The 15,910-nt window shown below is 35.6% G+C and overlaps 1 protein-coding gene across 3 annotated transcripts in view; it reads left to right on the top strand.

Moving 5' to 3' along the window:
* The window catches only part of TAOK1 (TAO kinase 1), a 158,164-nt gene that overhangs the window by 86,972 nt on the left and 55,282 nt on the right, over window positions 1-15,910 (top strand). For all 3 annotated transcript variants that reach the window (XM_035027669.1, XM_035027671.1, XM_035027670.1), the window contains exons 3-8: window positions 2,217-2,288; window positions 6,998-7,099; window positions 8,327-8,372; window positions 8,917-9,013; window positions 10,650-10,763; window positions 13,712-13,803. In XM_035027669.1, the coding sequence (XP_034883560.1) occupies window positions 2,217-2,288; window positions 6,998-7,099; window positions 8,327-8,372; window positions 8,917-9,013; window positions 10,650-10,763; window positions 13,712-13,803 (523 nt within the window). The remainder of the gene's footprint in view (window positions 1-2,216; window positions 2,289-6,997; window positions 7,100-8,326; window positions 8,373-8,916; window positions 9,014-10,649; window positions 10,764-13,711; window positions 13,804-15,910) is intronic.

Below are 15,910 nucleotides of genomic sequence, written 5' to 3'. Positions count from 1 at the left end.
CTTCGGCTCAGGTCATGATCCTGGAGTCCCGGGATCGAGTCCCGCATCGGGCTCCCTGCTCGGCAGGGAGTCTGCCTCTCCCTCTGACCCTGCCCCCTCTCATGTGCTCTCTCTCATTCTCTCTCTCTCAAATAAATAAAAAAAAAAAAAAAAAAAAAGTTTTGTTTTGAGAGAGTGAGCTTTGGGGGAGGTGGCATGGAGGGGCAGAGAGAGAGAGAGAGAATCCCAAGGAGGCTTCATGCCCAGCACAGAACCCAACACAGTTTGGCTTGATCTTATCACCCTGAGATTGTGACCTGAGCCAAAATCAAGAGTAACTCATTTTAAGTATTTACAGCTATTCTCATGTGCGTGTGTGGGTGCATGCATGTGTGGATGTATAGTAAGAGTTTGGCTCTTTTTTTCCAAAGAGTTTTTTGGGTTTTTTTAAAGATATATTTACTTATTTTAGAGACACAGAGAGAGAGCGAGCAGTGGGGAGAGGGAGAGAGAGAATCCCAAGCAGACTCCCTGCTGAATGTGGAGTCTGAGATCATGACCTGACCCAAAACCAAGAGTGGGATGCTCAGCCAACTGTGCCACCCAGGTGCCCCTTCCAAAGAGTTAATGATCGTATTTCTTTCTTTCTTTTTTTTTTTTTTAAAGATTTTATTTATTTATTTGACAGAGAGAGACACAGTGAGAGAGGGAACACAAGCAGGGCGAGTAGAAGAGGGAGAAGCAGGCTTCTTGCAGAGCAGGGAGCCCAATGTGGGGCTCGATCCCAGGACCCTGGGATCATGACCTGAGCCAAAGGCAGACACTTAACGACTGAGCCACCCAGGCGCCCCAATGATCGTATTTCTATTATGTTTTTATCACTTTGTTTTCATAATTTCCACAAGAGTGGTAAATAATTATGGTATCATTGTACAGTATTAATTCTGATTAGCAGTTGTTTACAATAGACATGATTTGTCACGTTGAGAAATTACCTTTCTAATTTAGGTTTTCTAGGAGTTTGACGTTCCCTGCAATTGAGTACATTTAGCATTGGGCCCTTCCTGCATTTTCAACATTTATTGAGCACTGATATATATACTTTTTTCCCCTTTGACTTTTAATAAAAACGTGGTAAATGAGGGGCACCTGGATGGCTCAGTCTATCAAACATCATCGTGGTCCTGGGGTCCAGCCCTGTTGGGCTTCCTGCTCACCAGGGAATCTGCTTCTCCCTCTCCCTCTGCCCCTCTCCCGGCTCAGCACATGAGCTTTCTCTTTCTTTCTCTCTCTCTCTCTCTGTCCCCCTCTCAAATATTTTTTAAAATGTGTCACATGTTTTCCTAGTATCTAAATCTTTTGCATTTCTGTGATATGTATTTTATCCAAATGAATATTTATTTTAATGCCTTTTGTAATACTTGGTTTTTATCTTTTTTTTTTTTTTTTTAAGATTTTATTTATTTATTTGAGACAGAGAGAATGAGAGGGAGGAGGGTCAGAGGGAGAAGCAGACTCCCTGCCTAGCAGGGAGCCCGATGCGGGACTCGATCCCGGGACTCCAGGATCATGACCTGAGCCGAAGGCAGTAGCTTAACCAACTGAGCCACCCAGGCGCCCTGTAATACTTGGTTTTTAAATTATATTTAGAATTCTTTTGTCTGTATTTTCAAATGAAATTGGTACTATTTTGTACTGTTTGTGAGGTTTTAGTTTCTGGGTTATACTGCCTTCATAAAATAAATGGGATAACTTTTTGTTACCACTTATATCCTTGAAAGTTCCCCTGATAAAACTATTTTCCACTTATGACTATTTTAAAGATAATTAATTGGTATTCTTTTCAATATGCCACTGTTGTTTTCCTCACATTTTTTCTTTAGATCAGTTTTAGTAATTTTAACTAGAAAATTGTCCATTTCATTGAGATTTCAAAATTTATTAGCATAGACTTATATACTAGTCTTGTTTTGTCTCTGTTTATAGTACTATTAAGATTTCTGTATTTTTTTCTCTCAACTAAATCACTGAAAGATAAACCTTTATTTTTCTCTCCAGTGTATGAGCTCCTGGATAATTGGATAAGTTTCATTATATATTTATTATTATTTTTTAAATGTGCTTTAATAGCACTTTTGATGCCCTTTTTGGTATGATAGCTTATAAATGCTTTAATTCTCAGAAAAATGATTGCACAGATTTAATTTATTCATTTTTACAATGGTCCTTTTCTTCAGGCACGAGATGTACGCACCAATGAAGTGGTGGCTATCAAGAAAATGTCTTACAGTGGAAAGCAGTCTACTGAGGTAGGTGAAATGTATACATTCTTATTGGCATTTTAAAGAAAGACATGCTGTTTTTAATGGGGGTAGATGGGAATTCTTTCAAAAAGTATACATACATAAGAGTATACAAATATTAAGGGTATATCTCAGTGAATTTTCTTTCAGAAACTAAATATACCCATTAAAGTTGTACCTAAAGCCATAAACATTAATGGCCTCCCAACTTGTGCCCCTTGCTTTTGATTTTTTAGTATATGTGCTGCTGAAGTGAGCTTTTTAAAACTGTGGTTTAATATATTACTTTATTTGTATCATAGAGGAATCACCAGTTTTTAAAAAAGTAAACTAGAATAAGATATATTTGACAATAAATTATATTGTGTATAGTTTCTTAATGGTTTAGACATTGTTTAAGGCTTGTTTTAAACAAACTTTAATAATCAACAGGCAGTTATATCTAGTCTGAATAATAAGCAGTGTGTAGTAATTTGAAAAACAAAAAAATTATTGATACTACATTGATACTACTTTAGTTTGCTAATATTCTGGTTAGTTCTCTTCAGGTAGTTATTCTATTTAATCGTATTCATTTATTTTATAACATGTATTCTACTTTCTAAATCTAGGATCTTTAGGCTTTAATTTTAAAATTAATTATTTTAATTGTGGTAAAATACACACAACAAAATTTACCATCTTAACTATTTTTAAATGTACAGTTCAGTGGCATTGAAGACATTCACTTTGTCATGCAGTCATCACCACCATTCTTCTCCAGAACTCTTTTCATCTTGCAGAACTGAAATTCTATACCCATTAAACAATAATTCTCCATTCTCTCCATCCTCCACCCCTGGAAATCACCATTCTCATTTCTTTCTCTATGAATTTGACTACTTTAGGTGTCTCATGTAAGTGAAATCATGCAGTATTTGACCTTTTGTGACTGGCTTATTTCACTTAGCATAATATCCTCAAAGTTCATCCATGTTATGGTATGTGTCAATTTCCTTCTTTTTTGAGGCTAAATAGAGAGAGAGAGAGAGTGTGTGTGTGTGTGTACAAACCACCACATTTTGTTTATCCACCATTTGTTGGTGGACACTTAACGTTGCTTTCACCACTTGGTTATTGTGCCGCTGTGAACTGGCTGTGTAAATATTTCTTTGCATCTCTGCTTTCAATAATTTCAGGTAGAGGTGGAATTGCTGGTTAGTCTTTACTTTTTAAAGATTTTGGTTTTCTACTTTTTTGAAGTTTCTGTTTTATGGTAAATCTTATTTTTGTGAAGATCATCTTGTAGGTATGGTAACACTTTTAGGATTATATCACTCTTCCATCATTTTGATACCTAAAAATTTGTCTAAAAATTCCTAAAACTCCATTTCGTACAAGTTAACTGATTTTATTTGCCATTCTATAGCACAACTATAGAACTAGCTTTCACAGGCAGACTGGTACTGTGTTGGAGTCTGTTTGATTAGTTACACCTAAAACAAAGTTTCATTTAGTGTATCATCTTTTCACATCCAATTATTAGTGTCCTTCATGAAAGTCTTTTTTACCTTCAAGAATACAGGCTTTTGCTTTGTTCTGAGTTGCATCCCAGAGCATTCAAATTTGAAATTTAAAGCCCATGAAATGTTTTCATGATGTAGCGTCTTATATTGTACACATTTTATATAAAAACACTGTAAACATATTTTGCTATCTTTTGTTGAAGACTTGTGAATTAAATTGAGATATATGATCTTAAATTTTAGTACAAAACATTTCTCAAAGTTTTCTATTACGCTAGTAGTTTCCCTGCCTTTAGAAATATGGCCCAAGTTAGTAGAAAACCTTGAAAAAACTCAAACAAGAGCAAAAAGCAGATTCCTAATTTCCACCCCACATCTACTAAGCCTCTAGAATCTTTGAGTATGGACTGGCGGATCTGTATTTTTAGAGTTCCCTGGATGCTTTCTTTTTTTAAGATTTTATTTATTTGGAAGAGAGAGAGCGAGCGAGCATTAGCAGGGGGACAGGGAGAGGCAGAGTCCCCTGCTAAGCAGGGAGCCTGATGTGGGGCTTGATCCCAGGACACTTAACCTACTGAGCCACCCAGGCGCCCCTCCCTGGTTGCTTAAGAGTAACTATGGGTATGACATAAGTAAGGCTGTCATGGAGTAGCTTATGGCCAAAGATTTATCTGTATTTCCTCAAAGCTGTCAATGAAGAAGGCTCTTAGTAAAATGTGTTAAGAAAATATTTTCATACTGCTTGTTTTTTTCTGTGACCTTTCCTATATAGTAACAGTTATTTACTAGCATTTAGAAAGTATGCATTTAGGAATTTAAATCTCAGAGTAATCATTTGAGTTTAAAAAACAAACATAACCTTAATATTTGATAGAACATATAAGCCAAAAACACAATAGGTGACCTATATGGCATCTAAATTCATGGGGTTTTTTTGTTTTTTGTTTTTGTTTGTTTTTAAAGATTTTATTTATTTATTTGACAGAGAGAGACAGCGAGAGAGAGAACACAAGCAGGGGGAGTGGGAGAGGGAGAAGCAGGCTTCCTGCCGAGCAGGGAGCCCGATGTGGGGCTTGATCCCAGACCCTTGGATCATGACCTGAGCCGAAGGCAGACGCTTAACAACTGAGCCACCCAGGCGCCCCTGTAAATTACATGTTAATAAAGCTGCAAATAACAGGAAAGTTGATGGGGTGCCTGGGTGGCTCAGTCGGTTAAGTGTCTGTCTTCATCTCAGCTCATGATCTCGGGGTCCTGGGGTTGAGCCTAGAGTTGGGCTTACTGCTCAGCGGGGAGCCTGCTTCTCCCTCTCCCTCTGCCCCTCCCCCCCACTCAATCTCTCCCCCCTCTCTATCTCAAATAAATAAGTAAAGACGTTATTTTTTAAACATTCTTTTATTTAAATTCAATTATATTAATTTACATACATATAATGTACTATTGGTTTCAGAGGTACAGGCCTATGATTCATTAGTCTTATATAATACCCAGTGTTCATTACATCACATGCCCTCCTTAATGTCCATCACCCAGTTACCCCATCCCCTCCACCCCCATCCCCTCCAGCAACATTCAGTTTGTTTCCTGTGATTAAGAGTCTCTTCTGGTTTGTCTCCCTCTCTGGTTTTCATCTTGTTTTATTTTTTCTTCTCTTCCCCTGTGATCCTCTGTTTTGTTTCATAAATTCCACATATCAGTGAGATCATATGATAATTGTCTTTCTCTGATTGACTTATTTCGCTTAACATAGTACCCTCTAGTTCTATCCACGTCATTGCGAATGGCAAGATTTCATTTTTTTGATGGCTGCGTAATATTCCTGTGTGTGTGTGTGTGTGTGTGTGTGTACACACACACACCACATCTTTAACCATCTGTTGATGGACATCTGGGCTCTTTCCGTAGTTTGGCTATTGTGGACATTGCTGCTATAAACATTGGGGTGCGGGCGCCCCTTTGGATCACTACATTTGTATCTTTGGGGTAAATACCCAGTAGTGGCAATTGCTGGGTCCTAGGGTAGCTCTATTTTCAACTTTTTGAGGAACCTCCATACTGTTTTCCAGAGTGGCTGCACCAGCTTGCATTCCCACCAACAGTGTAGGAGGGTTCCCCTTTCTCCGCATCCTCGCCAACATCTGTCGTTTCCTGACTTGTTAATTTTAGCCATTCTGACTGGTGTGAGGTGGTATCTCATTGAGGTTTTGATTTGGATTTCCCTGATGCCGAGTGATGTTGAGCACTTTTTCATGTGTTTGTTGGCCATTTGGATGTCTTCTTTGGAGAAATATCTGTTCATGTCTTCTGCCCATTTCTTGATTGGATTATTTGTTCTTTGGAAGTTGAGTTTGAGAAGTTCTTTATAGATTTTGGATACTAGCTCTTAATCTGATATGTCATTTGCAAATATCTTCTCCCATTCTGTAGGTTGTCTTTTGGTTTTGTTGACCGTTTCCATTGCTGTCCAAAAGCTTTTTATCTTGATGAAGTCCCAATAGTTCATTTTTGCCTTTGTTTCCCCATGATTTTGGAGACATGTCTAGCAAGAAGTTGCTACGGCCAAGGTCAAAGAGGTTGCTGCCTGTGTTTTCTTCTAGAATTTTGATGGATTCCTGTCTCATGTTTAGGTCTTTCATCCATTTTGAGTAAAATCTTTAAAAAAAAAAAGAGGGTGCTTGGGTGGTTCAGTCAGTTAACCATCTGCCTTTGGCTCAGGTTGTGATCCCAGCATCCTGGGATTGAGCCCCATGTCAGGTTTCCTGCTCAGCGAGGAGTTTGCTTTTCCTTCCCCCTGCTCTTGCTCTCTCTCTCTCTGTCTTCCTCTCAAATAAGTAAGTAAAATCTAAAAATAAAAAAAAAAAAGGGGAAATTGAACTGATGAAGAAAAATCACGAAATATAGTATGTAGTTTTCATCAACATGCTTGGTGTGTGATTGTAAAATTTAATGAGATTCATTGATGATAAATTTTATCAAAGTAAAATTTGTTCTACCTTGAATAAAATAACTATAAATTATGAATTGAGTTTAACCTATACAAGTGTCATTTCTTTCAAATTTATTAGTTTGCTATTTAAATATTACAAATAAAGCAAAGTTGTATGTTCTCATTAACCCTGCTTAAGATAGTAATTACTTTTTTCTTATATAACTTTCTAAGGAAAAGCAACTGTTCATATTCCTTTCCTTTATTCCTTTTTCCCCCCACAGAAATGGCAGGATATTATTAAGGAAGTCAAGTTTCTACAAAGAATAAAACATCCCAACAGTATAGAATACAAAGGCTGCTATTTACGTGAGCACACAGCATGGGTAGGTGTTTGCCCTCTCCTTGCTATAATTTAGTTGGTATTGGTTTAGAATTAGTTAATTCAAGAATGTCTCAAAGTGGTTGTGGAAAGCCATGCAAAAACACCTTGAAATGTTAGTTCATACTGAGAGAGGAAGAGCAGCTTTTCTTGGAACTCCTTGGCAATAAGAGATAATAAAACTTTTGCAAGTTTACTGCAGAGATTTGGCTGACCTTTATGTGCGTGGTAAAATGTTCTCTGACATTTTTTAGTTATCACCATTTTAAAATGGTTTATCAAGCATTGTACAATAATCCTATTATTTGAGGATAAAAATTAGCATATCTTTTTGACATAAATATATTGTAATGTACAAAGATTTTGGTAAAGTGTTGGTGAATTTTGGTGAAATATGAACTGATTCCTTGGCCGAATAATACTAATGGTAGAGAATTGAGACACTTTATTACAAGAAATGGAGATTAAGTTTTTCTTTTTACCATTGAGGTGACAAGGTAGTATTCCAGCAGTGGTATAGGCATAATAAATGTATCTTTAAAGAGTAAATTTTCTGGGTGCCTGGATGGCTCAGCAGTTAAGCGTCTGCCTTCCCCTCAGGTCATGATTCCAGGGTCCTAGGATTGTGCTCTGCATCTGACTCCCTGCTCAGTGCGGAACCTGCTTCTCCCTCTCCTTCCCACTTGTGCTCTCTCTCTGGTCACTCTGTCTCTCTCTCTCTCAAATAAAATCTTAAAAAAAAAAAAATAAATTTTCTTTTAACAGAAATGATCCCCAAGGGTAATAATAGGGCCTACCTTATAAGGTGGTTATAAGGATTAAATTAGTTTATATATATAAAATATCTGGCGCACAGGAGATGCTCTGTGTTTGCTTTAAGGAAGCATTTAAACTATAACCTAACCGTTGTACATATAGATCCAGAGTACAGTTTTCCATTTGCTAACAGTTATAACAATGTAACTATGTTCCTTTATAGTTTTAGTTAGTAATTATAGATGAAATATACATCTTGTACAAGTGATTACATGTCAGCATAAAAGATGAATGTATCATTGGCTTAACTTTATCATTTAAGAAATTGCTAAATACATGAACATTTTTTAAGGTAAATGATGACTAGATTTATTTTACTTCAAACTATCATCTTGATCTCCTTGGTGAACTTATTTTATCTCAAATAGAATCTTTTAACTAATTTAATGCCTTTATAATTTTTCTTCCCATGTAGCTGGTAATGGAATATTGTTTAGGATCTGCTTCAGATTTACTGGAAGGTAGGTTTCCTTTAATTATTTAGGAAAAAAAGTATTAGCAAAAATATAATGAGAATTCTGTATGATTTTCTTAAATAATGTAAAAACTTTACAGATAGAGTAAAAACCTTCGCCTTTTGTAGATTCTCTTCATGGTATGCACTGTCCTGTAGTAGCATAAAATAGGTGACATTTTTTATATTATGATTTACCAAGCATTTTTCTTTATCCTTTGTCATTTAGCTTAACCTATTCCTTCTGTTCAGAATGAAGATGTGTGAGAATAAAGGGAGAACTTCTCTTTTGTTACTTTTGTTTTTATAATTAACTAATTGTTGAATTTTGTTAGCTTAGAGAAAAATTGGCTGTGAGCTATATACTTTAACAGCTAGGCACAACTGTAATTCCAGTTCTAAAGTTCAGTAGCCTTGTTTTATTGTTTTGGGGAGCAAGTCTTCTCACTAAATGTTTGTTTTTTTTAAATTGCCTCAAATATTAGGTGTTTATTTTTTTAAACAAAAATATTCTGTATAGTAATTATCTTCCAATAAATTCTTATTTTAAGTTCACAAAAAGCCATTACAAGAAGTGGAAATAGCAGCAATTACACATGGTGCTCTCCAGGGATTAGCCTACTTACATTCTCATACCATGATCCATAGGTAAGCACTTTGACAGTTATCATGTATTAACAGCAGGTGGCTTATTGGATTTATCAACCATGGAACTTACTAACCCTGGAAGTTTTGTTGGTTATAGCCATATAAAAGTATTTCAGAATCTTATAAACTCATTTTTTAGGTTGTCCTACAAACATGCCAGTACATTTGATCTCCTTTTAGGATCAGGTATTTTCTTCCATAATGATAAAAGATTTAATTTAATTCAAAATTAAATAATTTTTCTTTTAGGATCAGTTTTATCTTTGTCTACACGTGCTGCTGGGTTTTCTGACATTTGTGCACTTTATAGATGTGTGGTAGGAATTTAATTGTAGAATCATTTAATTTGTAAGATGGAAAAGACATTAGGGATTATGTAGTCTTAACTTTTTTCATTTCACAGATAAAACGATGCCCCAGTTTATGACTAATTTTTCTGAAGTTTACAAAGCCATACTAGACTTGAACTAAGCTTAGGTCTTTTGTCTTTCCGGGAACTGATAATGCCAGTTTTGTTCCATTGATCCCATGACATGGACTTAACACTCTATGCTTTTGAGTATTAATCCTTGATGATCCCTAAAAATGGATAGTAACATTAAGGTTAAACTATTTTATAATGCATTTTTAGCATTGATATAGGTTTTGACTATTTTAAAAGGAAACTCCTTGACTATTTTAAGTGGACCAGGCAATTGATATTAAACTATATAGTAGAGTCATTGTGAGCTAAATGGCTTACCCTTTTTTTTTTTTTTAAGATGAGGATAGTAAGGTCCAAGAGAAATCTATGTGCTAACAAATAAGTGAATGGAAGAGTTGGAATTAAACCCTAAGGTCTTACCAACCTCAAAGTACCTCTCCTCATTTAAAAAGGAAATGGAAAAAGATTTATTTAATATTATATCCATTACAATACTCTAGTTAGAATTGACAAGTGCTTGGAAATTTGGTTGGGTTTTTTTTGTTTGGTTGTTTTTTTTGTGGTTTTTTTGGAAAGGTTAAATGTTATGGTGCCAATTGGACATACAATGCTATTATATAAATGTCCATAATATTCTTATTTTGCATGGATAATATGTTTGCTGATTTTAAAAAGTAAGCTTGAAAGTAAATTTGGATCATTAGATACTACATTATCCATGTGTTTCAGTTTTCATTTCATGCTTAATTAGGAGAACTATGCTAAGGTTTGGAAATGATAAGAATAACTTTAAAAAAAACAAATTTGGGATATGAGATCTTTTGTTTTTAACTTTAAGTGGTATACTCAGAAATCTTAAAATTATGAAGGAATGGTCAGCTAATTAAATTCTATTTTTAAAACCATTATTTGTATCAATAAACAGGAACTCAAGTATAGACTATACTCGAATTACTTGATTTTCTGTCTTTTGTCTTTACTGCTATTTTGTCTTCTCTTTTAGAGAGGAAAATTATCACTGTATATTGATATCACTTCTGTATTTTTTACTTTTGGATCTTAATTCTCATTATCCTAATTTAGAAATTACCCTAGGACTTAATTATTTTGATTTCTCCTTCCCTGTTTTAAAATTTTTTATTTGATTTTTATCATTTTCAACACAATCTAATGAAGAAAAGAGAAATAATTTTCTGTGTTCCTTAAACCCAGAGATATCAAAGCAGGAAATATCCTTCTGACAGAACCAGGCCAGGTGAAACTTGCTGACTTTGGATCAGCTTCCATGGCATCTCCTGCCAATTCTTTTGTGGGAACGCCATATTGGTAAGAATAATCCTATTTGCTGTTGATCCTCATGATTGAAGTAGGAAATGTGTGATTATACTTTTTCAGATGCCTTATATTTTGCCTGGTAATATAATGCTATTTTGGACATTTTAACTTTAAGCATAGTTAGTTTCAAATACAGATTTGGAGTGCTGCCTTTACATCTCCTATTTTTTCATTTGTCTCCTCGACATTTTCTTCTGTATTATAACCTGCATCATATTTTGGGTGTGGGAGTAAAAATATTCAGTGAAAATCCAAGTGGAGGAGAAAGATAGAAATGCTAAGTGGAAATTTGTGTGTTTTCTTTAGATTTATGTTTATTATATATCATTATCTTCAGACTAAGAATACCTGAAGACTGATAGCTGATTTGGAGTTTTTTGGTTTTATTTTTTATTATGGAGATTTCAGATATACATAAAAGTAGACAAAAGTATAATGAAGCCTCACATACCAGTCACCCAGCCCAATAACAATATCCCATGGCCAATCCTGCTGTATGTACTCATTTTTCTCTCCTCCCCGACCCCGCCATTATTGTGAAGCAAATTCTAGGCATCCTCTGTTTTATCCATAAATAATTCAGTATTAATGTCAGCAAGTTTGAAGGGAATAATTGTCCAGCTCTTCAACTTCCATATGATGAGAGTAGTGTCTTAGTTCTACTACATCTTCTTTCCCACCTACCTTTCAAATCTCCCTCTCCTGCTTTATAAAAAATAGGACTCCTTACATCCTGAATATTACAATGATGCATTGGTCTTGGTTGTAAAAGCCTCAAAGCAATACCACAAGAACAATTTGAGAATATATAGTAACTATCAGAAATATTGAAGAGTCAGGGCACAAACTCTTGGCAAGGCCTTGTGCCTTTTCAGTCATCTTCGTTCCCTTCCTTTTACTCCTTGCTTTTTCTCTCTCCTCAGTTATCTTTCCCCCAGTAAAATTCATAACTGAGATGGTTGTCATGGGGACACATTAACATGTTATTTGCATTGAAAATGAAGTCAGACTTTTTTGACAGAAAGTGATTCTTATTTGACTGATTGATATGACAGTGAAGACTGGCTTTGCTAATTGAGTTAGACAGCACTGTGTTGTTGTTTTTTAATAAATCGAATGAGCTAACTCTGCAGCTCTGTGTTTTAAATATCTTTAAATCACATACACAGTATAAAGTATATATATATATATATATATATGCTGTGCATTATATCCTTTACAGCTATTAAGTTTATAAAATTTAGATAACTCAAAAATATACAAGGGGATAAATAATTTTCATAAATTCATTAGTGGCAAATGAATTTAAAAACTTGGAGAATTTCTACTCCTCCACTGCTCTAGATGACCAAAAATTTCTTATGTAGAACCCTACTTTAGGTAGACTCCCTTTCCCTTCTATTAAAAGGATTCTGGGAGCAAATATTTCTTAATGTTTCTCCTATTTATAAATTAATGATGAATACTAGATATTTAAAAGGTCCTGAAGAGTTCTGCAATAAAAAACAAAATTACTTCTTTAATTCTTCCTAAATTAGTAATTTCCCAAACTTACTTCAACATCTTAAAGAACCTTGGGGGGCATCTGGGTCGCTTCATTGGTTAAGCATCCAGTTTTTTTAATTTTGGCTCAGGTCATGGTCTTAGGGTCATGGGATCGAGTCCCACATCAGGCTCCATGCCTAGCATAGCGCCTGCTTAAGATTCTCTCCTTCTCCCTCTGCCCCTCCCTCTATTAGAAAAAAAAAATCTTGGAAACACTCTGGTATTGACAACTGAAAATTTACTTTATTTACATATTCATTAATTTGTATATGGTGTATTTGGAACGTAGGAGCTAGGTACATATTTAGATGTCTTTACACTTACGTTTATACACACACACACACACACACACTGGGGAATATGGTGACAATCCTACCTAAGTATCAGCAGCAACTGTTCTAAATGTCTTTCTATGCTTAACAACAAATACAAGTGAAGTATAAATTAAAGTACCATCAAAAATGTTAGACTCTAATTGAAGTATAAATTAAAGTACCATCAAAAATGTTAGACTCTAATTGAAAACATGAATTAATATTCCATTTTATAACCAAGACACCTGTAAGGTTGATAATTGTGTAATTGTCTTTGTTGTGAGCTGCCCTAGCCACTTTTATCATGGAACACTGTTACTATTTAAAAGGAAGAGTGACAAACTATGGTTATTCAGTGTTGGTTATTGTGGCAGCTATTTTCTCAAATAAATGGAGTGAGCTTGTCACTTCAAGGAAAACAATTGACAGTATTCAGTGCTAATGATAACAATTCCATCTTTAAAGCATAATTCAGGCTTTCGTAGTAGGATCCTGAGGCCAAAATATTTAAGAATTACTAGCCTAAGGGGGAGTGCCTGGGTGCTTCAGTTGGTTAAGTGTCCGACTTTTGATTTTGGTTCAGGTCATGATCTCAGGGTCCTGAGATCGAGCCCCAAGTCAGGCTCCACACTGGGCCTGTAGCCTCCTTAGGATTCTCTCTCTCTCGCCCTCTGCCCCTTCCCTACTCTCTCTCTCTCTCTCTTAAAAAACAACAACAATAAACAAAAAACTATAAAAAAATAACAAGAAAAACCCCACTGAGTTAAAACAAACAAACAAAAAAGAATCACTAGCCTAAGGGTTATACAATATTAGAATATGCAACCCTGCTCTGGGGCATCCTTTCTTTAGGATGCTATTATATGATCATGACAGATGGTGAGAATGAGTCTCACAGTATATATGCAATGGTAAGTATTTACCTGATAACCTGTAGTGCATTTATTTCTCATTATAAAAATTCTTATCTAGACATGATGTCTAGAATTCACACAGTTGTTCTCTATATAGATGGTCATTACATTTTTAAAGAGTAGTATACTTTTTTTTTTTTACTTTAAATGACATTTTATGTTTTAGGATGGCCCCAGAAGTAATTTTAGCCATGGATGAAGGACAGTATGATGGCAAAGTAGATGTATGGTCTCTTGGAATAACATGTATTGAACTAGGTAAGCATTGTTCTTTATTACTATATAGTAAGTTGTGATCAGTGTTTTACCTCATTTTCTGTACCAAATCATAGCTTTTTATTTTTTATGTCAGTTACTAAAGGGAACAATAAATCTATTAAAGTTTTCACTTTGGTTATCTGGTACTTTTTATATATATATTAGGTGAGATATATGATATTTGCTGTGTTAAATTAGGTCTAGAATAATTTTCCACTGTGGTATTAAGTTTGAGGTATTTATGTCTAATATTTAATGGCTATTTGTTAAACATCTAAAATATGTCTGTGATTACTAGATTTACCATCTGTAGAAAGTCTCTGCAGCATTGATGAACTACTTACTTCTACGTAGGATACTTACTACTTTGAATTAGGTATGAGAATTAGACGTCAGGCTGCATGCCATACTGTAACAATTTGATTTTATGCACACATTTTATTCTGTTGACCATAAAAGGAACTATGCTTAAGTCAGTGGACCATCATAATTTTACTAACATTCCCAGTTTAAGTGAGCCAGGTAGATAATTGAATTGTCACTATAATTAAAGATGTTGTCCATCTTCTTGCTCTTGATTCTCCAAGCTTACCCCTTCCGGTCCTATATCCTTTTCCTTTTTTTTTAAAAGATTTATTTATTTATTTATTTATTTGAGACAGAGAGAATGAGAGACAGAGAGCATGAGAGGGAGGAGGGTCAGAGGGAGAAGCAGACTCCCTGCCGAGCAGGGAGCCCGATGCAGGACTCGATCCCGGGACTCCAGGATCATGACCTGAGCCGAAGGCAGTCGCTTAACCAACTGAGCCACCCAGGCGCCCTCCTTTTTTTTTTCTTCTTATAAAAATATTCCAGGGGTGGGGCGCCTGGGTGGCTCAGTCGTTAAGCATCTGTCTTTGGCTCAGGTCATGATCCCAGGGTCCTGGGATGGAGCCCCGCACCGGGTTCCCTGCTCCGCGGTAAGCCTGCTTCTCCCTCTCTCACTCCCCCTGCTTGTGTTCCCTCTCTCGCTGTCTCTCTCTGTCAAATAAATAAATAAAATCTTAAAAAAAAAAAAAATATTCCAGGGGTGCCTGGCTGGCTCAGTCAGTAAAGCATGCAAGTCTTTAAGTTTGAGCCCCATGATGGGTGTAGAGATTAATTACAAATAAAATCTTAAAAAAAAAAAAAAGGATATTCCTTTAAACTTTATTTAAAAGTGGGAAATATTGGGAATATTTAATCAAACCATTCTAGGAGTAACCACAGATCGAAAATAACATATTAAAAATAGAATCCATGTGAGGGCGCCTGGGTGGCTCAGTTGGTTGAGTGTCCAACTCTTGATTTCGGCTCAAGATCATGATCTCTAGGCTGTGGGATCGAGCCCTGCCTCGGGCTCCAAGCTCAGTGTGGAGTCTGCTTGTCCTTCTCCCTCTGCTCCTCCTCCTGCTTGTGCAGGCATACACTCTCTCTCTCTCAAATAAATAAATAAAATCTTAAAGAAAAAGTAAAATCCATGTGTAATTTGGTTAAATGATTTTCAAATTGAGTTAATCAGTTTTGTAAAATAAGTAGGGAAATAGGGGCGCCTGGGTGGCTCAGTTGGTTAGGCGACTGCCTTCGGCTCAGGTCATGATCCTGGAGTCCCAGGATCGAGTCCCGCATCGGGCTCCCTGCTCAGCAGGGGGTCTGCTTCTCCCTCTGCCCTCTTCCCTCTCGTGCTCTCTGTCTCTCATTCTCTCTCTCTCAAATAAATAAATAAAATCTTTAAAAAAAAAATAAGTAGGGAAATTGAGGTAAAATAAAATCAAAGGCTTATCCTTATATAGTAGATTAAAATCATAATTTCCATTATAAACCAGGCTCTTTCTCTCTTACAGTCTAATATTTTTCCAAAATTATATAATCTTTAGATATTTTTGCTTTTATTGTAATTACTATTATTAACTATTCCCTTCAAGCTCTATATTATTTATTTATTTTACTTTAAAATATGACAGCATCAGCGAACAGAGATTTGGAGATTATCATCCTGTCATTCTCCTCAGATCTCTTGGTCTCTCTTTGAGGTTTGCAGAATGTTTTTTCCATTTGAAAGTGTTTGAACCTCAATTCTTTTAACCTC

This window comes from Mirounga leonina, unplaced genomic scaffold (genome assembly GCF_011800145.1).
Source record: "Mirounga leonina isolate KUSES-001 unplaced genomic scaffold, KU_Mleo_1.0 Mir_200, whole genome shotgun sequence".
Lineage (NCBI taxonomy): Eukaryota > Metazoa > Chordata > Mammalia > Carnivora > Phocidae > Mirounga > Mirounga leonina.
Note: the sequence above shows the minus strand (reverse complement) of the source record. Positions and strands in the feature narration are given on the sequence as shown.